Source organism: Canis lupus, chromosome 31 (assembly GCF_011100685.1).
Source record: "Canis lupus familiaris isolate Mischka breed German Shepherd chromosome 31, alternate assembly UU_Cfam_GSD_1.0, whole genome shotgun sequence".
NCBI lineage: Eukaryota > Metazoa > Chordata > Mammalia > Carnivora > Canidae > Canis > Canis lupus.
This window is the reverse complement of record NC_049252.1, coordinates 31,242,244-31,268,152: the sequence shown is the minus strand read 5'-3', so window position 1 is coordinate 31,268,152 and position 25,909 is coordinate 31,242,244. Positions and strand designations below refer to the sequence as shown.

The 25,909-nt window shown below is 37.1% G+C and overlaps 1 protein-coding gene across 3 annotated transcripts in view; it reads right to left on the bottom strand.

Moving 5' to 3' along the window:
- Positions 1 to 6,865: 6,865 nt before the first annotated feature.
- Positions 6,866 to 25,909, bottom strand: part of MORC3 (MORC family CW-type zinc finger 3) — a 40,177-nt gene continuing 21,133 nt past the window's right edge. For all 3 annotated transcript variants that reach the window (XM_038581448.1, XM_038581450.1, XM_038581449.1), the window contains exons 10-17: positions 22,263 to 22,367; positions 20,508 to 20,630; positions 20,327 to 20,401; positions 19,291 to 19,336; positions 17,558 to 17,724; positions 13,336 to 14,224; positions 11,877 to 12,034; positions 6,866 to 8,378 (exon numbers count right to left, since the gene is read on the bottom strand). In XM_038581448.1, coding sequence (XP_038437376.1) covers positions 8,225 to 8,378; positions 11,877 to 12,034; positions 13,336 to 14,224; positions 17,558 to 17,724; positions 19,291 to 19,336; positions 20,327 to 20,401; positions 20,508 to 20,630; positions 22,263 to 22,367 — 1,717 coding nt within the window. In that variant the 3' untranslated portion in view covers positions 6,866 to 8,224. The remainder of the gene's footprint in view (positions 8,379 to 11,876; positions 12,035 to 13,335; positions 14,225 to 17,557; positions 17,725 to 19,290; positions 19,337 to 20,326; positions 20,402 to 20,507; positions 20,631 to 22,262; positions 22,368 to 25,909) is intronic.

Here is a 25,909-nt window from a genome sequence, read left to right as displayed (position 1 = left end):
ATGAATCTTAATATAACAAAAAGGGATGAATATGTATTGAGTACCTCTTGTTGTGATGCAACCCAAAGAACATAGTACCACTTAAGAAGGATTCTTCCAAACAAAGCAAAATAAAGCCAGAGAACTTGAATTTGACTAACTCTGTAGATATACCACCTTACAGGAATACAAGAGAAAGATTTTCCTAAAAATTAAATGATACCAAAAATGAGGGAAACTCTCGAAAACTGTTCTGGTTTCTTCAACAACCAAAAAGTAAGAAAAGAGAGGAAGAAGAATCTATAGATTTAAAGAAACCTCAGAGACACCAACCAAATGCAACTTGTAGATTTTGTTTGGATTCCAACTTGAACAGCTACTTGGAAAAATAATTGTGAAACGATCAAAGACATCTGAATGCTCATTAGATTTGGTATTAAAGTATCAAAATCTAAGGCATAATAATAGCATTACTTTGTAGGTTTAAAATTCTTATATTTAAAATCTAAGATGAAAAACTTTAATTTCATATTTTAGAGATAATACTAAATTATTTACAGATGATATGTCTAGAGTTTGCTTTAAATTTTGGAGGGACAATAAAGAACAGAAAAACAATAGAGAAAATCAAAACTAAAAGCTGGTCCTTTAAAAAAGATCAACAAAACTGGGACACTAGGGGTGGCTCAGTGGGTTAAGCATCCAACTATTGATTTTGGCACAGCTCATGATCTCAGGGTCATGAGATGAAGACTCGCGTTGGGCTCCATGCTCAGTGGGGAGTCTGCTTAAGAATCTCTCTCTCCCTCTGTCCCTCCCCATGCTCACAAACACGTGCACTTTCCCTCTCAAATAAACAAATGAATCTTTAAAAAATCCAACAAAAGTGACAAACCTTTAAGTAGATTGACAAGAAGATAAAGAATACACAAATGACTAAAATCAGAAAAGAAAGGGACATTATTACTGATGTTATGAAAATAAAAGGGATTATTTTGTGGAATAAAAAGAGAATACTAGGAACAAATATCTTCCAGCAAACTGGATAACTTATATGACTGGTCAAATTCCTAGAAACACAGTTTACCAAAACTTAATAATGAAGAAGTAGAAAATCTGAATACTTGAAACTAGTAAGAAAATTGAATCAATAATCCAAAACCCCCAACAAAGCAAAGCCCTGGACAGATGGGTTCACCAGTGAATTCTACCAAAGATCTACATGGCATGTTTTATAGAAATAGAAAAACCTGCCCTAAAATTCACATGGTATCTCAAGGGACCATGAATGTCCAAAACAATGTTAAGGACAAAGTTGGAGAACTCACACTTCCTGATTCTGAAACTTTCAAGAAAGTTACAGTGACCAAAATGGTGTGGTACTGGCATAAGGACATACAGACCACTGGAAGAGAGCCCAGAAATAAACCCTCATTTATATGGTCAATCGATTTTTTAAAAGGATGAGAGATAATTTTTCAATGGAGAAAAGACAGTCTCTTTCAAAAGATGTTGCTGGGAAAGCTGGATATCCACATGCATGAAAACATAGTTGAAATCTTATACCATATGCAAAAATTCATTCAAAATGGATTAGAGACCTAGATATTATAAAAACTAGAACTATAACACTCTCAGAAGAAAACAGAAAAAAAATCTTCATGTTGGATTAGTCAATGATTTCTCCAGATACCAAAAGCACAGGCAACAAAATAAGTAAGTTCAAATTCATAAAAACTCAAGAGCGAAAAGACAAGCCACAGAATGGAAGAAAATATTTGCAAATCATATACCTGATTGATAAGGGACTAATACCCAGGATATATATATATATCCATAAGATTTATATATATATATATATATCCATAAGATTTATATATATATATATATATAATTTTTTTTTTTTTTTTACAAAATCATATCCTGCAGATCAACAGCAGAAAATAAGAAAGCTAAAAATGGGCAAAGGACGCCAATGGACATTTCTCCAAACATACAAATGGCCAGTAAACGCAGGAAAATAAGCTTAACATCACTAGCCACTAGAGAAATACAAATCAAAACCATAAAGGTAACTCTTCACACTCATTGCATGGCTAATTAAAAACAGAAACAAAAAAACCCTGAAAACTCATATTGGAGAGGATGTGAAAAAATTGGAACACTTCTGCATTGCTTGTGGGTATGTAAAGTGATGTATCTTTGTGGAAAACAGTTTGGCAATTCCTCAAATGCTTACATACAGAATTACCACATAATTCAGTGATTCCACTCCCAGGTATGTTATCCCAAAGAATTAAAAGCAAAGACTCTGGGATCCCTGGGTGGCGCAGCGGTTTAGCGCCTGCCTTTGGCCCAGGGCGCGATCCTGGAGACCCGGGATCGAATCCCACATCGGGCTCCCGGTGCATGGAGCCTGCTTCTCCCTCTGCCTGTGTCTCTGCCTCTCTCTCTCTGTGTGTGACTATCATAAATAAATAAAAATTAAAAAAATAATAATAAATTAAAAAAAATAAAAAATAAAAGCAAAGACTCAAATAGATACTTATTCAATAACATTCATGGCAGCATTATTCTTAATAGTAAAAAAGTGAAACCACCCCAAATGTCCCTGGACAGATAAATAAATATAAAAATGTAGTACACACATACAATGGAGTATGCACCCTTAAAAAGGAATGAAATTGATACATGCAACAGTATGGATGAACCTTAAAAATGTTATGGAAAGTGACATAAGCCAGACACACAAAGTATTTTATGATTCCACTGATATGAAATATGTAGAATAAGCAAATTCATAGGCAGAAAACAGAGGTTACCAAGGGCAGGGAAGAATGGAGTTACTGTTTCGTGGATACAGTTTGTTTGGGATGAAAAGTTCTGGAAATGGATAGTGGTGATAGTTGCACAACAATGTGAATATACTTATTGCAACTCATATACTTAAAAATGGCTAAATAGCAAAATTTTATATTTTTCTGCAATAAAAAAACTTAATGAGTTAATATTTGTATCACACACATTAAAAATATCATGGAAGGGGTATAGATAAAACAAGATTAACCATGAGTTGAGAATGTTGGAACAGGGTGATGGTACGGGGGGCTCATTAGCATAGTTTCTCTTTTTTGTATACATTTGAAAATTCCTGTAACAGTTTAAAGTATCTGATACTGGGCGGCCCTGGTGGTGCAGCGGTTTAGTGCCACCTGCAGCCTGGGGTGTGATCCTGGAGACCCGGGATCAAGTCCCATGTCAGGCTTCCTGCATGGAGCCTGCTTCTCCCATTGCTGGTGTCTCTGCCTCTCTCTCTGAATGAATGAATGAATGAATGAATGAATGAATGAATGAATATTTTAAAAAGTATCTGATACTGAAAAAAAATCAATTTAAAAACACAGTAAATTAGTGGGAAGTGAGAAACTATTGGTTAAGTCATTACAGTGAATAATATCTAATACTAGTATTACATATTTTATGTAACACAATTACATAAGTATTATAATTACTCCTTAATGATATATAATAAGTTATGGTGCTAGACCCCTGTACTTCTCTACTGGGAAAAGTGGTAACTATCTACTGATAGTAATGTCAGACTGTGTCACTTCTCTTGCTGTTGGCTGGTTAGACAACTCATACCGCTGAAACTCAGGATCGCACAGCAAGAACAGACCTACTAAAGGTCACACAGCAAATTGGCAACAATGCTCTACAGTAGCAGCTCAGCTCCCTCCATTAGCACATTATAAATAAACTACTTTAAGTCAGCCTTGGTTGAGATCACAGTACTGACGTTCAAAACACTAGCCGTATGGACACCTGAGTGGTTCAGTCGGTTAAGTATCTGCCTTTGGCTCAGGTCAAGATCCCAGGGTCCTGGGATCAAGTCCCATGTCAGGCTTCCCCGCTCAGTGGGGAGTCTGCTTCTTCCTCTCCAACTTGTGCTCGCTCTCTCTCTCTCCCTTTTGCTCACTCACTCTCTCTCAAATAAGGAGTAAGATCCTGAAAAAACAAAAACAAAAACAAAAACCACTGGCCACAACTGTCAACAGCATTTATCAGGAAACCCATGGGAGATTAGGCAGTCTGTTGACTCACTTTGTGAATATAACACTGTTAACATTTTGCTATGAAGCTTATAGCCAAATTATAGATAGTTGCAGAGTGAAGACACTCATATAACCTAAGTATTAGGTTGCGGTAAAAGTTAATATTTTCAAATTTAAACTTGTTCTATATATTGTTACCATGATATGGAGTCCTGACTGCTTTGCAAGAAATTAACAAGGAAGCCTGGGGTTTAACTTGTACTTGTGTGAAATAGCAAGTTGCATTTACTCACAATTCATTAGAATGTGTATGAAACTAACTTACTGAAGTTGTGATTCACACTCCAGTTTTAGAAGAGCTAATTTATCTTCTGTGACTGTATTCAGTAACTTCAATTGTGTCTGAATGAATTGATTTACCAAGACTCTGTCTCCTCTGGTCTTTCCCTATAGGCCAGGATATAGGAAATTAACTCTGTGATCATGAAATTTATTTTATTATTTATAAGATTTTTATTATTTATTTTAAAGATTTTTATTTATTTATTCATGAGAGACTGAGTGAGAGAGAGGCAGAGACACAGGCAGAGGGAGAAGCAGGCTCCATCAGGGAGCCTGACGCGGGACACGATTCTGAGTCTCCAGGATCACGCCCTGGGCTGAAGGCAGGCGCTAACCCGCTGAGCCACCCGGGCTGCCCTGTGATCATGAAATTTAATTCTAAACATTATACACGTCCTTCCACACCAGATGGATATTAATGGCATTTTTTCCTGAGTTGTGGCCAAAGTAAAAAAGACAAATATATGGAAAAACATGGATCCAGTGGGTCTGACTCTGTTCCAATGAGTATTTGAAACATTGTACAAAAAATTTAACCTACTGTGGATTTTCTGAAAGCTAGTTGTCTGCATGGTGTTTATGGCTACATTAGCACAGGCTTTTAGCTTCATAAAGTAGTTAAGACAAAGAACCCAAAAGAAAAGAATAGCCAAACAAGATGATGTAGTACACAGAAATTACAATGGTCAATAAGACATATGAAAGGATGTTCAAAAAAAAAAAAAGAAAGGATGTTCAACCTGAGACAAAGAATGCAAGCGGTCATTTTTACACATATCAGATTAGTAAATTTGATGGAGAGACAGAGGAAAAAACTCATATTTATTTTTTCACAGGAGTTTAAATTCATTTTTGCATGGTAACATTTATTAAAAGTTACATAACACACACTCTGACCTATCAATATTCACTGCAAATTTACACTCTGGGTATACTTGTAAAAGTGTGTGGTGTGTATTAATTTTCACGGTAGCATATTTTATAATGACAAAACATGAGTAATAAATGAGTGTTAGGAGCATATGCAGATCATAGAAGGTTACCAAACCTGTTTGGAAAAAGTAACATGGAAATGTCGAAGTACCAATTATATAGTGTACTACCTTTGTGAAAACTTGAGATACAAATATATAACCAAATATAAAGATATAAAACTTAATGTAAACTGAATGCATATATATGAATGTGTATATGTATGCAGCTAATATTTTCTGGAAGGACACAGAAAAAGCAACAGTGGTTAACAATAGCTAAGCAAGCAGTGGGTACGTCTTTTTCACTTTATACCATTCTGTTCCATTTACATTTCTAACTTGGGCACCAACTATGCTCCCCTTTCCCCCTCCTTGCTCGCCCCCGTGAGAAAGAGGCCATGTAAATCCTGAGTTTGTTTCAGGAACCAACTGAGTTCAACATTTGTAAACACTCATCACAGGAAGGTAAAGATCAATGGTTCTCAGCTCTAGTGGCACGCTGAGAGGCCTTACAAATCTGATACCTGCGCCAAACCTAGACTCTGACTTAATTAGTATGGTGTGCATCCTTGCATAGGATTCCTAAGAGACCCAGGTAATTCTAATACGCAGCAAGAGGTGAAAACCACCAGATGTATCACTTTAATCATTCTTCAATGACAAATAATGAATGAATGGGCTGTTGATCACGAGAATTAAGTCTGAGTCCCCAGCAGTACCTGCCCACATTAGGAATTTGAGGCCCAAATAAAAGACACATGGATATGCCACACACCACCCCTGCTGCACGAATGCTTTGCTAGTTTCAGTGGGTCCTGTTCGCAGGGATTGTGGACTACACTGGTTTAATTCCTCATACTATTTTTTTAAGTAATGATTAGTTTAAATGCTGTCCTCCCACACTAGCCTTTTACAAATTTAACTTAATAAAAGATATCTCTACCTAAATATGATATATACATGAAAGCCTATGTTGTTGTTCTGTTAAATCTTGTTAGCTACATTTTCAAAGAATCGTATCTTGGCAATCATTTTCTTAAAGGGTGAAAAAAATGTAAGTACTTCCGAAGAATCAACTGAGCAAGCAAACTTACTAATCCTGTGACTAACTTTCCATTAAGCCAGATAACAGCCATGTAAAATATATATATTTTTGCAAGAATATAGCTGACCCAAAGGAGGGAAAAATAGCAAATTCCAGAAACAACTGCTACATAAATATTCACAAACTGAGACATGCTCTATATTGCCGCTATCGTTTAAGCAAGGTTTCTTGAGGCTAAATGATTGACAGAGTCTCTTCTTGAGTGTAAAATACACGTACACACTCACGCACGCACACACTCTCTCAAGATGAGCTCAGTTTTTAGAGTCTTAATGGAGCAGTCTTAGTCTCCTAAATAGAAGTGGTAATTAATAGATTTTAAAATGAGCTCAACTTGAGGATCAATGGACAGCTTTAGTTTCCAAAATATAATTTGAATATAGAATTCTTTAAAAGTAGTATCTGAAGAGTAAGCCATCATATATATTTTTTTATTTTATTACAAGATATTTTAAAATTTGGGCAGATACAATTAGGACAGAAAACCAGCTTCATACCAAAAATACACTTTCAATTACTTTATCAAGCAAATAAAAACAACCTTCATTTATTTGCTTTTTCTAGAAGTTAATGTACAGTAAAAATTTAATATTGTATATGAAAGACATGTAATTAAGCATACATATAAAAGAAACATGTATTGAATGTTCAGAAACAAAAGTAAAAATAAATAGCAATGGTAAAACTTTGAAAAAAATAATGCACATTTCAGTTGTGGAAAATACGATTCTTAATTATATATACATAGTTATAATTAATAGAAAGCCATCTCTTTAAAATTGCACAAACATGGGACCAATAAAGCATAATTTTTATGGCATGTAACACTATAATCCTAGGGCAGTTTGCTGTTTACCTCCAGGACATAAAACACTTAGGTCTGTAATTTAATGAAAGGTATGCCGTACTGTTTGAGAAAGATTGTCTTCCTCAACTCTCATTAACCTGTAGTAATCCTACAAAAGGTTGTACAGGAAATTTCACAAAAAGAAATATTAAACGATTATTGTGCCCACTCCATGCTGACTACACAGCCAAAAATGGGCTTCAAAGTAAATGTGGTGGGACATTTAGTATTTTTGATGCCAGTATATTTTTATACTAAAGATCATTTCTTTGTTCTATAAAAACACTGCGTTTAACCATGATTGGCAATCTCAGCACAAGGAAAATCCTGGCAAAATGGATTGAGAATTTCTGCTTACCTTATTTCCATGAATAAAATATTTCAGCAGGTAAGAATTTATAGAAAAGAAACATTAATGTTCAATTCACTTACAACTTATCTTATCAGGAGCGTAATTCCATTTTTAAAAAATCCTGTTTAAACTTCTCTGTAAGAAAATCAAAGGTAACATTCCCATTTGTATTATGGCACAGCCCTCGCTTCAGAGAAAAATACACTTTGGGAACCAGAAAAAATTGCACAAAGGTTAGGGGTAACCTGAAAAGCTCTTGGTGAAAAACACTTAAGTCCTCTAGGGTAATAAAAAAATATGTGCAGACTTAATTACAAGTATTTACACTTCAAAACAGAATCATGAGTTAGCTGTTCAGCTGCTCAGTTAAGAACGATTTGCAGGCATTTCAAAAGGTGTGACCGTGTGCCCACAGTATCTGTGACCACACTTGAATGCATAGAATACAGTAAGATCATGGTTCTTCAGCCTGTCACCTGTCATATCTATAAAACAAAATGGTTTCAACTCTGAAAGCTATACAACCACAGGACCAAGCAAATCTTTTTATTATCTCACATAAAATAGACCTTAAGTACTACTGATTTCACTCATTTGTTCGACAACTTGTCCTAAAATTTCATCAACCACATCAACGTCGTAATTCACTTGCTGAAGATCGAGATCAGGTACAATCATGGCCAACAGCTGTCCTACGTTAACTCGAAGAGATCGGAGTTTGAGGCTGCAGATACAAATATTACATCGATTAGGTGAGCGTTGTAACACAGTTTAATATTCATCTGGGGCCTCAAATTTAAGTGAAACATGAATTCGCTTACTTTAATAATCCATAATTTAACTTAATAATTACTTACCAAGAGATAAATTACTTACCAAGAGATAAATAGTATTTATACTTACCAAGAGATAAATAGTATTTATCTCTTGGTAAGTAGACTGTTTCATCAACTGCTGGCTCTGTTTGGTTCTAACTAATACGACTTTAACTTGCTATTGGAGAAAACATGGACTGGTAAAATACATATAATTAATTACGAGGTGTGATTTAAAATATAAAATATTGTTACCTGAAAAACAGCAGTGATAAACTAGTGAGAACACTGGTCTCAGAATAAGAATGCCTCTCCTTCAATTTCAGCCTCTGAGGAAAATAAAACTGAACTGTTCTCTAAAATGTGTTCTTTGAGATATCTACCCTTGTGTAAGAGGAAAGAGAAATGGTTCTATGATCAGATAAGCTTACAAAACTCTTGGCTAAATAATGTAAAACAAGTTTTGTAAATCAAGATTTCTCTGAACCTTTCAATATGCTATAGTTCACTGATAATCCATTTTACTGTGCATTTATAGGGAATAGTGTTTTGCTAAAAACATTGGGAATCCCTGGATTAGATGATCATTACCCTTCCTTCCATATTTATATACATATATCTGAATATCAACATCCTAGACTTTACTTTTTATTTTAAGCAGGCTTCATGCCCAGCATGGACATGCCCATCATGGAGCCCATCATGGCACCCAAACTCACGACCCTGAGATCAAGACTTGAGCTGACATCAAAATGCACAACCAACTGAGCCACCCAGGTGCCCCCAACACCCTAGACTTTTTAAAGACCTATGACTATTCAGCAGCCTTTGCTTCAAAGACTGAGTGAAACTTAGGAACTGAATGCTGGTTGCTCTTATTCTGTTCCTCACCCAAATATAAGCAGCCCACATTTAGCTTCGATACTGATCTAAGGCAGAAATGTCTGAAGAGCCAAGATGCTCATCCCTAAGTTGACAATGCACAGTAATATATGATTTTAAACATGTTTTGTGAGCTTGGATCCTAAGATTCCTTTGCCCCATGGATAAAATTTTACATCATTCCCACTCCAGCCACGTTCTGTCCAAGCTTCCCCACTCATCTTTGATCAGAGGTCCAGGGTTCAAACACTTTTCTGCTTTGCTTTCCAGAAGTTATTAACCATCCTACAGCCTTACCAAGAATGTCCCCTTTGTTGTAACCACAATCTTTTATCTTTATGAAAAGTACACAAAAGACTAATATGACCCAAGGATCCTCTTACATCTTTTTTAAGTCTTTCGATTGTCCTGGCTAATTTCTCCTATCTACTGGACATGCCACAGATTCTTATTTCTAGTGAACCGAACAGCACTGTCCAGGAGAAATACTGCAAGCTCCCTAACCAATTTAAAATGTTCACATAGTTATGGTAAAAAAAAAAAAAAAAAAAAAGTAAATGCAACTGTAAATTTAATGGCAGTTTTACATTTACCCAATGTAACTAAAATATTATTTCATCACATAATCAAAATATATTATTTAATGAAGTATTTTACATTCTTTTTCTTACTAAAGCTTCAATATTTTTATTTTACACTTAAAGCACATCTCAAATCAGACCAGCCAGATTTCAAGTGTCAGTAGCCACATATTCGTATACTATTTTGGAAAGCACAGGTTTAAAAGATCAGTTAAAATAAATGAATGAATGATCAACAGTTACTTAAAGGTCAGTGTGCAAGAGAAGTACCTGAAACTGTTTAAAAGTTCCCAATTTGGGGCACCTGGGTGGCTCAGTGGTTGAGCATCTGCCTTTGGCTCAAGTTGTGATCCCATGATCCTAGATCCCACATCAGGCTCCCTGCAGGAGCTTCTCCATCTGCCTATGTCTCTGCCTCTCTATCTCCCACAAATAAATAAATAAAACCTTTAAAAAAAAAAAGTTCCCAATTTAATAAACTGCATTGCAGGCCAAGGATCTGCATCTCTACAAGCACCAGAGATGCTTGTGGTTCTCATTTTGAAAAACACCACCTGGTATTTTCTTCTGACCTTACCCCTCTAGGCTTTCGTGTACTGCTCTACTTCATTTCCATGAGCAGATTTACTGAAATCCTTTATTTTTTATTTGTTTTTTAAGATTTTATTTATTTATTCGTGAGAGACACACAGAGAAAGAGAGGCAGAGACACAGGCAGAGGGAGAAACAGACTCCATGTAGGGAGCCCAACGTGGGACTCGATCCTGGGTCTCCAGGATCACACCCTGGGCTGCAGGCAGCACTAAACCGCTGAGCCACCAGGGCTGCCCTACTGAAATCCTTTAAAAACTTAACCGGGCACCTGGGTGGCTCAGTGGTTGAGCCTTTGGCTCAGATCATGATCCTGGTGTCCGGGGACACAGTCCCACATCAGGATCCCCGCAGGAAGCCTGCTTTTCCCTCTGCCTGGGTCTCTGCCTCTCATGAATAAATAAAATCTTAAAAAAAAAAAAAAAAAACAAAACTTAAAAAACAAGGTAATATAATTGAGGTCAGGATGGTGGAAGATTATTTCTCAATGATGGTGCCTTTTAGGTCTGAAGTCATACTCTATGAGCAGGAAGAGCTGCCTCCTTTTAGTTCTTAATGGCTACTTTCTGATGGTAGGTCACCGACATACCACCAGCACCATCATCCTCTCCTATCTGAGCATCTGCCTCCCCCACACTCAAAACTAAAACAAAACCCCAAGCCTGTTTTATATCTTACTGAGTTAGGGTAATCATTCACTTCCTATGTTCCTGTTTTCACAGAACTTCTAACTATTAATCATCTGTACTGCGGCAATTTCTAATAATTCTGTGATTATCTGAAAGTTAACACTGGGGATGACATATAGTAAAATGAGGACAGCAAACCATAAAGAAATGGCAAGTACAAAAGGAAATCCAGGTAGAAAATTAGGTTTCATGGAATAGTCTCCTGTCTTCTAGTCATGGCCAAATTTACCACCTTCTTTGATATCTCACTTTCCACTTTTCCCCACACAGCATTCCAAGCCACTCTAACCAATCAAGTGCTTTATTCTTTCCAAATTCCTATTTCACTTAAGATAAACCTAAACTGGGATCCCTGGGTGGCGCAGTGGTTTAGCGCCTGCCTTTGGCCCAGGGCGCGATCCTGGAGATCCGGGATCGAATCCCACGTCAGGCTCCCGGTGCATGGAGCCTGCTTCTCCCTCTGCCTGTGTCTCTGCCTCTCTCTCTCTCACTGTGTGCCTATCATAAAAAAATAAAAAAATAAATAAAAAAAAAAGATAAACCTAAACTGCTCATTCTTTGAAGGGTAGTGTTCTTTTGATTGAGCACTATTTGTTTGAGATGTGCTAGCAAGTATTATGCTAACCAGAAGGCAGCCCCAGCGTCATGCCTCATGTGATATTACCTTTCCCCGTCAGTATAATTTACAGATTCTTCTATGTTACTTGAAGTTGAAACATCTGCTCCTAACTGTTGATTTGTGGATTTTAATTGTTCAATTTCAGTTTTCAGTTCTTCACATTGTGAACGGATTTGTGATTTTTCCATTTCCAATAATTCAACCTGAAAAAAAATTTCATAACTGTAAAACTTAAAAATGCTAATGCCAAAGTACTAACTTAAGCTAAGAAATGTAAAGACCCTTCCTTCTGCTTGATGAAAATTACCATCAAAAAAGGGCAAATAGAACACCCACGATGGTTTTCTATCAACAAAATTTCATTTGTTTTGGTTTCTCCTTGACATCCTGTCACATTCAAAGAATACAAAATGTTAATTACCGCTTGACTGAAAACATATGGTATCTAAAAACAGGAAAACCAAATTATAAGTGCCTAAATCATGTTGATGTCAAAGTGGCTTTCATTTCTTGCACACTCAGAGCTCTAAGTTATAACCAAAAGTTCATATTGATTTTTATATATTTTGTCATCTAGCTCCGAGCCAACAGATCAAGATGAATGTTTGAATGAGCTGTTATGTCAGCATTATTTCCAGGAAGAAGGGGCAGTAGATCACCATCCTATTTCCAAATTCTTTAGCAGAAAATCCTTCTTTCAAATACCGCGTTAACATATAAAATACATGTTTTTAAAAGGAGCTATCCAAATGTGAATGGAGGGTATATGCAGAGGTTACTACTTGTCTTCTGACATCTACCATCTTTTCTCCTCCTTCTTCAGTGGAAGAACCCTGAATAGAGACTACACTCCAAGGCATCCATTAGCCAGATGACTAAGTTCTGACAAGTGGAGTATCAGCAACTTTTAGGAAGTGCACACCTCCTCTTTCCTGCTGCTTGGAACATCGATATATGAGAACTGGACCTGGAGGCCACCTCTGACCATAACTGCACACGGAGGAGCAAAGCAACAACATGTAGGAGCCTGCTGTCCCTGATGCCTGTAGAACTATCGCCGTTCTATGGCGCTATCACCGGCCAACAAACCTAATCACAACTAATACAAGGTACATTTATAAAATGAGGACATCATCATCTATATGGTTATTGTAGGGCCTATTAATAATGGAGCGATGTTTTCTATATTAAGCAACTGAGTGGCTCAATGAGAATGAGAACCATATTTTGAGGACAATCCTTCATTACACAGCAATTTCCAGTACACTACAGGAAATTATCATACCCAATTACTACCCATTAAATTCTACCAACATCCATCTCCTCAACACACATTTCCATGTGACCCCGGGAGGACCAGTCCCCAGTTGAGAAGCAGTGGGGCAACAGTCAATACATGGAAATATTTTTAAGTAATTTATCCCAATCTAGCAACTGGCAGTTCTTTGTGATTCAGACGCCTTGGAATTCCCAGGACTCTCATTATGCTGAATAGTACACTCACCTCACTTTTATACTGGTCCCTCTCAACAGTGCATTTGTCTAGCTGTCTAAACACATCATCAAGCTGCACAACCATTTCGTCCACTTCACTTTTGCTTTCATTGCTGGCACACTGACTGCATTCGGCCTTTACATGTTGCAAAGCACCACACTGTTTCTTCAGCCTTTCTATTTCTTCCAAAGCTTGTTGATACTGAGATGCTATATGGTCTGGACTTTCAGATTTGCCATTAATACTTTCAAGTAAAAACACAGCATCAGTTTCAGTAGATTGATGGCAAGTTTCCTTCTTCACGTATTTGTCATTCATTTCCAGTATCCTCTGCTGTAACACTTTGATTTGATCAGTAAACACATTACACTGTCTTTTATAATTTTCTTTTTCTTGGGTAACTAAAAGCAGCTCATTTCTCAGTTCATTCAATTGGCAACTAGCGTCACCCACAGATTTTTCAAAGGTTTCCTGGGTTTCTTGGGTCTTTCCTTCAGCTTCCACACAGGATGGTGGCACAGCTGTATCATTTCGTGCATCTATCTCGTCTTCAAGTGCTTCTTCCTTTTTAACAACTATACTTGGAGCTTCAGTCTGGGTGGCCGCAGTAGTTCCCTGATCACACCTGGAGGATAAGGTGCTTGATGAACCAGTCTGGGCACAAGGTTCTTTATCAGCCACAGGCTCAACCTGATGACCACTTTGCTCGATGTGACTCTGTTCTGACTTCACTTCAATGTCATGATCTACTGCAGGTTTGGGAGTACTGTTTTCTTCTAATATGATGACGTCTTCATCATCATCATCTTTATAAGTTGCATTTTCAAATGCTTGATTATTCAATCTCCGAGTCTTTGTATTCAAAATTGATGAACGAGTAGAAAGTCTCCGTTTTAGGCTGGAAAAAAAATTAATATATAAAATATAAGACAAGAAAATAGAGAAAGAAACAAAATAGATGACCTTGCAGTAATCTATCTTGAAATTCTGAGAAATGTCCATGCTCACTTAAAACAATGGTTACACAGTACTGTTCAAGAATTTAAGGAAGTAGAGAGGATTTTCTCCTGTACAGCTGAGGAAAAAGACTACTAGGTTGCTTTAAAGTACCTGCTCTACAAACTGCCAAACATCCCTTCCCTTCCTGTCCTCTGGGCATGTCAGTGTATACACAGCCAAATGGGAATGCCATTACCCACCCAGGTCTGCTTTTTGCGTTCCAGTGCTCAATGAATGGCTATGCCACTCCTGTTTGCTCATTAATTTTTACCAACGCTCAGTGATCAGAGGTGGGCCACAAACTAAACCAGCATGCCCTATCCTTTCTACTTTCCTGGCATTAAAAACTGCCTCATTTTCCTCATCGGCTTAGCTTAGTTTTCTATGAATTAAACACCAGTGGATACTTTTTGCTCCCCCTCAGAGGGTTATCTGTACTGGTTTATTGTCTGGGCCCTATGTGTTTAGCCCTCCTAGTTCCTCCACCTCAAGAAAGGTTCTTCTCTTTCTTGGGTTTACTCTCATAAATCAAAGGGGCACAATCTCCAATAAAATCTTGAGAAAGGGTACACAGGACATAAAAAATGTGATAGTTTACATGATGATAGTATCTTTATTCACTTCTCAATTTTATTGCTGGCTTGGTTTTTATATAGACTTCCAGGTTGGAAATTACTTTTTCAAAACTCTAAAAGCATCATTCCATTGTCATGTACCATATGGTGTTCCTGCCATTCTGATTCCTGATCTTTTCAAAGGTAACCTGGGTTTTCCTCCCTGAAAAAATTATTTTCCCTGGTGTTCTAAAAGTTCATAATGATGTTTCTTAGAATGGATCTTTTTCCAGACATTTTTGCTGTGTATTTAGTGGAAGTCATATGATTTCTTCCCTTTTGCTTCCTCTAATTTCCCATTCTGAAATTTTCTAATTTAGATGTTGACCCTCTTGTACCTTGTCTTTTCCTTTTTCTACCCTCCACCTGCTTATCTTTTCCAAGAAATGTGTGTTCAACCCCTCCCCACCTCCCAGTAAATTCCACAGGGTTTCCTCTGCTCCCTGTTTCAGTTTGTACATCTGGTGATCTCTGCCTATCTTTAGGTTTCAGAGTGAGACTAACTAGAAGCAGTGCGAGCTGGCCCCGTAACGCAAAGGGTGCTCAAACTCAGCACCACCCAGTGCTTTTCCCCTGAGGACCCAATGAGGGCCATCGGGGCCAGAGTTCTCACCCTTTAGTACTCACTTTCCCTTAGCCCTCCTCTTAAAACACCCACATCTTCAGCAGTCAAAGTGCTCCAGAAGGAAAACATTCTACATTCTGACAGAGGAGGAAAAGCCACATGGCCAGACTTGGCAGGCTGTAAAGAGGTCTAGAGAACTATTCTTCCTTAACGAACCTTTTATTCTCACCCATCTTCTACCTTAAGAAGTACCCAATGCTTCGAAGTTTGGAGCATGCCTGGGGTTCCATGGAGTTAATTATGTAACTGGTAGCTACTCTATTATTTTCTTACCAAGCTAATTCCTATCTATCTTTTCCAAGACTTAGTTTAGGTACCACCTTTCCACAGTCTTTGGCTTTATTTTGAAAGATCTAATTAAAAAAAAAAAAAAGCTTTTATTTTTCTCAAATTCAAATTTTAAATTCTTCAGGCTTTAAAAATTAATAAAAAATTTCTCTCTTCTCTTCTACTTGGATGGACTAAGTCACTTTAAAGAATAAATTCTAGGGGCAGCTGGGTGGCTCAGTCTGTTAAGTGTAGGACTCTGGATTTGGGCTCAGGTCATGATCTTAGCGTTGTGAGATCGAGCCCCGCATTGGGCTCAGGTTGGACGTAGAGCCTGTTTGAGATTCTCTCGCTCTCCTTCTCACTCTGCCTCTCCCTCCTTAAAGAAAAAAAGAATAAGTTCCATTATCTGTAAACTTTACAGATTTTACTTTTTCTTACGTTGTTTAGAACCATCTTTAAGAAGAAAAACAAGAATATTATGGAGATTAGTTAAAAAAAAAAAAACAACTCACACAAATTTTTAGTGAAGTCGCAATCCAGCCCCCAAATATGAAGGTTACAAACAGTGAACTATTTTAGAACATACCCTTCTGATGTATATATGCATAAAAGCAGTTATTTCTAATCCTTCTGGACACCAAAAATCCCTTTGAGATTTTTTTTTAATGATTTTGAGACGGAGTGCACAAGTAGGGGGAGGAGCAGAGAGAGAAGCAGACTCCCCACTGAGCAGGGAGCCCTAACTCAGAGGTTGATCCCATGACCAACTGAGCCACCCAAGCGCCCCCCTCAACCCTTTGAGAATTTAATGAAAGGGTTACAAAACCTCTCAGAAAATCCCATTCCACTATCTCAGGGAACCTAGTTTCAATGTTTATCTTTCAACAAAAAGACTTAGTGTAGTCAGATTCCTCAGTTTGCTGGCATCATGTTTTCTCCTTCACCTGTATTCATTCTATTCCCTATGAATGGGCCCCCTGCAAAGAGTATTTCAATCTTTCAATCTCGGGAACCAAACCAAGTACCATCTCATCACAAAACCTTCCCTGACCATTCCAGTCCAGAGAGCTAATTGTTCAATTTTCATATCACTCATACATTTCTTTCTTCCTTCTCCATCTACTCATTCAAAATATAGAGCTTGCCACAAGCTAAGAACTTCTAGGTCACAGGTAACATTATAGCATTGTATCATTAATTGCTTCCTGTTTTTCTTTACATAAGATATTGGCAATTTTATTTTATTTATTTATTTTTTTTTTAAAGATTTTATTTATTTATTCATGATAGTCACACAGAGAGAGACAGAGAGGCAGAGACACAGGCAGAGGGAGAAGCAGGCTCCATGCACCGGGAGCCCGACGTGGGACTCGATCCCGGGTCTCCAGGATCGCGCCCCGGGCCAAAGGCAGGCACCAAACCGCTGCGCCACCCAGGGATCCCGATATTGGCAATTTTAAAAGCAGAAATTTTCATACTATCCAGAATTTCATAGAGGTGAAAATTTGATCAAATTCCACAATGAATACAATTGATATTTTAAAAATTGATTAAATAGGTGACGTAAGTGGGGCAGCAGCAGGTTTAGATAATAAAAGCAAATTAACTTATCCTTAAGACTTTTTACATGCATATACACTACAACTTCTCAGAAGTGCATTACTGCCAAAGGCTCTGTTTAATATTTATTCCCTAAATGGAAAAACATATTTTAGCCACTGACTTGTTGTTCTCAGGTTCAGACTGGGGTGAACCTCGATGATTATTTATAAGTCTCGGTGCATAAGTATTTGCCACTTCTGAAAGATGTCCTCTTGGAACACTTTCCTTCACAGGAGAAAAGCTTTGACCTGACACGGGGGGTGTCCGAAATAAGAGTTCAGCGTTAATCTGTTGGAAGAAAAAAAATTGATCCTAAAGGTCTTTTTTTTTTTTCTACTATGCCATGCCCCTAAACATGAGATATTATTTTCCCTTTTCCCCATATCCCAGAAAACATTGAGAACTATCCTAAAGATGTAAATTCTTTATGCTACACCAAGAAGCCACAAATAGGCCAATAATCAAATCCAACCTGCAAGTGAGTGGAAGAATGATTCTGCATTTTTAAAAGGTGTAAACAAAACAACAAAACAAAGAATATACAACAAGAGACTGTATATGGCCCACAAAGCAAGTACTTACTATCTGGTCTTTTACGGCAAGATTTACTGCCTGTACTATATATACAGGACTTACTAAAATACAATTAAAAATTCTTTTTTCTGGGGCACCTGGGTGGCTCAGTCAATTGAGCATCTGCCTTTGGCCTGGGTCATCATCTCAGGGTCCTGGGATCAAGCCCTATATCAGGGAGCCTACTTCTCCTTCCACCTTTGCCCCTCCCCTAGTTAAAAAAAAGATTTAAATAAATCTTTTAAAAAATTCATTTTTCAAAAAAAAAATTTCATTTTTCTAAGAGAAAGAAATTGAAAATAAAGTCAAAGATAATGCCTTTAGAATAAGTAAGCCCATTATTCTTTTTCACTCCATTCTTAAGATTTTATTTATTTGAGAGAGAGAGAGATAGAGATAACAAGAGCACAAGTGGGGAGGAGAGGGAGAAGCAGGCTCTCCACTAAGCAAGGAGCCCCACCCGGGGCTCAATCCCAGGACCCCAGGATCATGACCTGACCCGAAGGCAGATGTTTAACTGACTGAGCCACCCAGGTGCCCCCTTTTCAATCAACTCTGTTCTCACCTCAAAACCTTCACCCTTTACATAAGAAAACATTTCAATATAACTAAATGCAAACACACATCTGCAGTAAACCAGAACTTCCTTACGTAAGTACAACTGCCTACCCATATACTCAGAAAAAGCTCTTTAACACCAGAAAGCACCAGTAAGGAAGAGACTGGTCAACAAAGAGAAAAACACTGTAGCTTTGGTCCAGGTTAGTACTAGAACATGGCTCCCCAAGGCTTCCTCCCCAAGGCTTCCTGTGATCTTTTCCTTAACTGCCTATGTGACAGTAAGATTCTTTTTTTTTTTTTCCTGTTTTTCTAGGGGAGGGGCAGAGGGAAAAAGAAGGGGAGTGAGAATCCCAAGCAGGCTCCATGCCCAGCACAGAGCTCGACTTGGGGTTCCATCTCACAACCCTGAGATCACCTGAGCCAAAAATCAAAGAGTCGGATGCCTAATTGAATGAGCCACCCAGGTACCCAATAGTAAGATTCTTAATGCCTGCCTATCCTCAGAAGATGTCACTATATAGGGTAAGATTGAACAGTTTTTGAATGAAGTTGTTGGGCTAGGAAGGAGGACAAGGAGGGATGTAAGAAAAGGAGTATGTGAACTGAATAAACAAAATCACTTCAATTTGTTATATAACTCCTAAGCTTTAAAACTATTTGTTAAACTAGCCACTACCCAATATAAGACACAGATATAAAATGGAAGGTTTCATTAATTACCCGAGGGATCATTTCTGGTTGTCTGATCCTGAATTTTTCCTTGTCTCTGAAGAAAGAAAAAACACAAAAGATGAGAAAAGTTAATATATTTAAATTTAATTATTTTTCAATTTGGTTTCACAATGACATACTTGCCATTTTACTACTGAGTCACTTAGATATGTATACTAAACTTTGCTTCAATTTCATTTCATTATCATCAGTGGCAAGCCCTTAGGCAGGGAAATGCTTTCCACCTCTTATCTCAGTAATGCCCAATGTGTGCCTTAAGCTTTCCACCCTGACCAGCATTATTCTCAGACCCAGGTTTCTAATTAGCCTTTTTATTCACAGTCCTGCTAATGGATCTTCAAAAACCATGCTCTAAATCGAAACTGCCTAGAAGTTCTGCATGAACTCAGCCTCTGTGTGCACACTAGCCTACAGTTCACCAGGGCTATCATTCAATGCCCAGCTTCTCTCTTCCTTCATTTTCCATCATGCCCACTCATATATTTGCTCTAAAGATGAACCAATCACCATTTCCTATACATTCGTATCTAACCCATCCTTCAAGACCTATTACTGATCCGTATTTCCCTTCCCATCCCCAACCAGAAGTCATCTCTCCTTATAGGCTTCCCAACAGGACTGGTTTATGCCTTCTAGTACTCGTCAGCTTCTCATTAGTAATGCACATATCTCACTTTCTCTGTTAAGACTAAAAGCTCATGGTGGGCAATGCTCACTTACAATTCATCTGTGTGTGACTCAAAAAAAGACAAACTATTCTGTATGCAAGCTATCTTGCAGATAAGACAGCATTACATAGTAGGTAAAAAAAAAAAAGAGCAGATATCCACGGTATAAAACTTAAAAAACCCCAAAACCCAAAAAAGTACACAATATTATACATCCACATCATAATTTTTTGGGGTCATAATCTTTTCTGGGTTGTACTAGCTTGATCTTGGAGAAGCATCAACTAATGCTGCACAGCCTCCGCTGTTAATAAATTGGGCATTATTTCCCCATCACACATTAGTACAACACTCACTTCTTTTTGTAGGTTTTTTCATAAGTAGGATGCACCAAATCCTCATCTTCAGGTTCTTCTGGAACATCACAATTTCTAGTCAGAAAAATCACATGGGAATAACACGTCACCAGCGCCTATTCATACATCTTGAATAGTACTTTCTGCCTTTCCAAAAAGGGTACTACCAACTATATGGTACCTGAACTGTGGGTCAGGGTTATTGGAGCAATACCATTTTTCTGGAAGCTGATCTATTCCATCTGGTAATTTCCGCCACTTTAGACAAGAATCACATTGAACCCATGTCTGATCAGGACGTTTCCTACAACAAAATATTAGTATGAAATCATATTAGTATGAAAATACAGATGCTAAGCACACTTCATTAGATCTTCTACATCATTTCTACTACAAAATGCCTTTATTATTTAATTCTGTTTCTGAAACATCTGACATAATTATTGTACAGCAAGTTACGTTTTTAAAAACAATTTTGGAAAAAAAAATTTTGGGTTACCTTCAAAAGGTTAAAGCTAACAGGCCAATTTAAACAAAGAGACTTAAATGTCTTGCTTAATAGCATATTATTCAAATTGTTCTCTGGAAATAAAAACTCAAACAACTTAAGATTCCAAAAGCCTTGCTCTGAAATTCACATCAAGAGAGCATTTACAATGTCTAATCTCCTATATTTATTAGCACAAAAAACACTCAAGTAACAGAAAATGGACAAGCTGTTATTGCTATAACTTAAGCAATTTTAATAACTCTTATATTATTAGCCACCACTATATCTCTGAATACCTAGAATCTGTATATTCTTTTAGTTTATAAAATGCTTTATAGTTTTATCATTTGATAATTACAATGATGCTATGAAGAATTTAGGTATTCATTTAACATTTCATTTAACATTTATTAACAATTCACTGAATAAATGAAGACTACATCTTAATACCAGTACTTTTTAAAATCTAATTTCTAAAAAATGCATTTACAGTTACATAAATCTCAAACGATCCAGAAATGTATTTATTTATTTATTTTGGGCGGGGGGGGGGGGGGCAGAAGGAGAAGCAAAGACAGAATCTCAAGCAGGCTCCACACTCAGGGCAGAGCCTGACACAGAGCTCAACCTTACCACCCTGAGATCGTGACCTGAGCCGAAATCGAGTTGGATGGTCAACTGACTGAGCCACACAGATGCCCCAGAAATTTATAAAGAAAATACAAACCCCTGATTTCAGGAGCTATTCATTTTTTTAAACCCTGGCATAGTTTTCTATGCTTACAGAATGATGCATGTGTATATATGGACACTTTAAAAAAATAAAATGGGAAATTAATACATTGAATTCCATCTTTTTTTGTTCTTCATTATGTATCTTCGTCATCTTTTCATCAGTACACACAATTATTATTCATTCATTCACAGAATTGGTACCGTGTACTACCGTGTTACTGAATGCCTGTCAGGTATATTTTATTGTCTTAAAACTCCAGGAAGTGAGTGCTACTAATGTTCCCAATTTCCAAGTCAAAAAATGGAAGCTTATTAAGAGGCCAAGTAACATGTTCAACGTCACATCATTCTTTAAGCCAGAACTAGAATCTGACTTTAGACTCATGATACTATTACACAAGACCAGGGTTTTTCAAACTATGAGATACAACTCATTAGTGGATCATGAAATCAATTTAATGGGTTAAGATGTACATTTTTTTAAATGAAGTAAATATCAGCATGCAGCATATAGCTTAAGTACTGCTTTGAGAATCTTCTGTGTATATGTATAAATGTATACATTCACTGGCTTATTTCACATGTTGTGCTGACTGGACTTGCAGAATTTACTTCTTACTCTGGCTTAGTTCAAAGTTTGCGTACCATCACTACACCCTCCAATATCACTTCTCGATATTAGAGTGGGTTGCTTTTCTTTAATGTACTTACTGAATATCTTCAACTGGCAAATTTAGAGGATACTCTGAATTTTTCTTCACTTTCATTTCATTCCAGTAATCATTCAGCTTTTCTCCTAGTGCTGCTATTGTCAGTCTAAAAAAAAAAAAAAATCACACAACCAACTTAAGAAAAATAAAAAAAGATAAAGCTCAAATCTACGTCAAACACTGAGGAGCACAAACGACTTAGTAGTGATCATGTGGACACTACAGACTCAAGATATAGTTAATAAAAAATGCTCTAATGGCAATTTTCTATAAGAACACCTATAAGTTCTTAGAGCAGAGTCAGAATCATCTTTGAAGATACAAATAGTAATATTTCATGACCTCTGTTGAGAAAGTATGTTGCAGACCAATTAGTGGGGAACCACAGGCTCTCTGAATTTCAACCCCAATAGATAAACTTGTATGCTTCAATTTTCAAATTAGAACTCAGACTTTCAGTTTATAAAGTCCAGAAATCATTATCAGCAAGCATACTTCAAAATAGCCTCTGTCCCACAATTAAGACTGTTGCTTCTTCCCCAGTAAGATATTAATAAAAAGGATATCAGTGGGATCCAAGGCCATACTTAAGCACTTGAGTTAAGCACCTACTGTCCAGAATTATGCACACCCAAGGTACAGTCACTGTAACATTCTGAATTTAACATAAAGCTTTCAAATATCAAGACTTTCAGTTCTACACTGGCAGACGAACCAGACATTCCTATCCCTACCCATTATCTCCCACTAAATTTTTCTCCACAATCACAGAACATTTAAGAGTCCAAATGAGAATGAATCTTCCCTCCCAGACGTATCTTCCCTGTACCTCACGTTTTCAATTCCTCATTCCTTTCTCTCATCAGTGCTATTCCTCGGTCCAAGAGATGTACCCATTTCTGTTGAGAATATATCAAGGAGTCCAAAGGCAGGGTCACAGAAGTGGGCATTGCTGTTTGGTTCTACTCAGTTCTCAAAATGATCAATTTTCATACCCACCAGCAATGTACAGGAGCTCTAAATCCCCTACATCCTGCCAACGTTCTCTTACTCATTTTAAATAATTTTTCCATTTTGCACATTATGATATTTTTTTGCATCTTGTTTTAAAAATCTGTTTTAACTAAAGTAACAGTTTTGAAAATTTTCTTGTTCCCATTTTTCTGTTTTTGTCTTTCTCATTTTAGGTATAAAATCTTGTTCCCATTTTGTTTTTGTCGTTCTCATTTAGGACTAAATTAGGTATCAATTTTTTGCCTCATTTGAGGTAGGAGTCATATTATCCATACAAATAGCCAATTGACCCAGCATTTTTGGAAAGATGATCATTTTCCTACTATACTATGATGTAATCTTTGTCATAAATCAGGTCACCAATGTATAAAAAGTGGGTGATTATTTAGGGCTTTTCTATTTCACTAGACTGCTTATCTTTTCATTTATACCACACTTAGTTACTGTAGCTTTACAAGCTTTGGTATTTAATAGGGTAAGTTTTCCTGCTTTGTCGTTCTTTTAATGACTTCTAAGACCGATCTTAGGTCTTCTGACTTTCCACATAAAGTTTAGAATAAGCCTATTAATATCAACACCTACACACACTGGCAGGGATTTTTTTAAAAAACCTGAAATTGCATTCAATTATTTTAGAGAAAAACTGACATATTATAATATTCAGCCCTCCAATTCTTGAACCTGACATGTCTACTTATCTGGGACTTAAACTCCACTCCACAGTATTTCATAGTTTTCAGTGTGTATGCTGCATATATTACTGACACTATATATTGACACTTGATTTTTTGGACACTATCCATGACTTGTTAAAAATTTCATGTTCTGAAAAAAAATTTTTTTTAAATTCATGTTCTGGATTTTATTGTTGGTAAACAGAAATACAACAGATTTCTGAATACTTCTCATCCAGCAACCCCAGAATACACACTACTTGTTCCTTTATTAATTCTAAATTTGCAGATTATTTTGGACTTTCTATATACTTAATACTATCTTATATAGAAAAGTCTTATTTCTTTTTACTTTTTCTTTCCTTATTATACTGGCTATTTTCTCAAGAACAATGGTGGAGAGCAGACATCCTTATCTCATTTTCACCCTTAAGGGGAAAGTTATTAACAATTCACCATGAGGAATGACGCTTGGTGCTTCTGTAAATGCTCTGTATTGCTAATATGCCCTTCTATTAATGGTGGGTTTTTTAAGGTGTTCCTTTCCTTCCCTAAATTACAAATGGGCAGAGTACCTGGGTGGCTTAGTCTTTGGCTCAGGTCATGATCTCAAGGTTGTGGGATCAAGCCTGTTAGGCTCTGCAATGAGCGTGGAGCCTGCCTGAGTCTCTTTCCCTCTCCCTCTCCCATCTGCCCCACCCTATGCACGCCACCCCCTCACTCATGCATACCCTTTCTCTCAAATTAAAAGAAGAATTACAATTACAAATGGGTGCTGTGATTTATCAAGTGCTTTTTCTGTACCTATGAAAATAACCATGAGATTTTTCTTTTCTAACATTGGTGTGATGAACTACATTGATTTTTAAATATTAAAACCACCATGTTATCTTGGAATATAATCCAATCAGCTTAACGTACTAATTATCCTTATTATGTATCACTAGACAGTACCTGCTCTTATTTTAATTAAAATTTTTATAACTTGATCATGAGAGAAACGGGACATAAATTTCCTTTCTTGTAATGTATTCAAAAGTTCACTACCAAAGTTACATGCCCTCATAAAACCTTTAAGATTGTGTAAGACCAGTGCTACTTTCTCCTTAATTGTTTGCACTTAGTATGTGGGAAGTTTTCTAAAAATTGATTTAATTTTAAAGGAACGTGTCCATATCACCTAAGACAGTTAAAAAATTGTTCATGCTATTCCTTTGATGTTTTTGTGTCTGTCTCCTTTTCATTTCTGATATTAATGATTTCTGTTTTCTCCTTTTTTCCCCTTTTATTGCTAGATACCTATATACTTTACTAATCTTATCAGAGAACAAACTTTGGGCTTTTTAATTTTTTTCAGTTATGAACTTATTGTCCCTCAGCTCCAAATCCAGTCTTCTTTGCTCAATTTTATGATTCTGAAGCTTGATTATGTAAACATTTATCCTTTGGCAGCCTGAGGAATGCTGAACTGGATTAACAGGGCAATGAACCTGCTAGGTGATAGTGAGACACGTGTCCTTCAGGTTCTGGTATGTATAATTATAGGACTGGAGCCAAATGGCCCCTAGAGAAGCTCCAGCTGTGCTCTCTAGCCATGCTCTGCCCTCCAGCAGCCCACAACCTCCAGCAGCAGAGATCAGTTCCAGTGTGCCCACATCCTTGGGCAAAGACAGGTCTCCTCTGCAGAATAGCTCCAGTCCACTCAGCCTCTGGCAACAGCAGATCACATCTACAGATCAGCACTGGCCAGGCCTTCTTTTTCTGGCAAGAAACTTGCAGGTAGCCTGTTTCTATGTTTGTCATGACCTCTACAAGATCTGAATCTCTGACTTTAGGGGCAGGGGGCCCTCTCCCAGTTCCTAGTCCTCTTTCTCCATCTTGAGGGAAGTTGGTCTTTTATATCATTAGTTCTGGACACCTACTGTCCTCTTTTACTCCTCGTAATCACTCTCTACTCTCC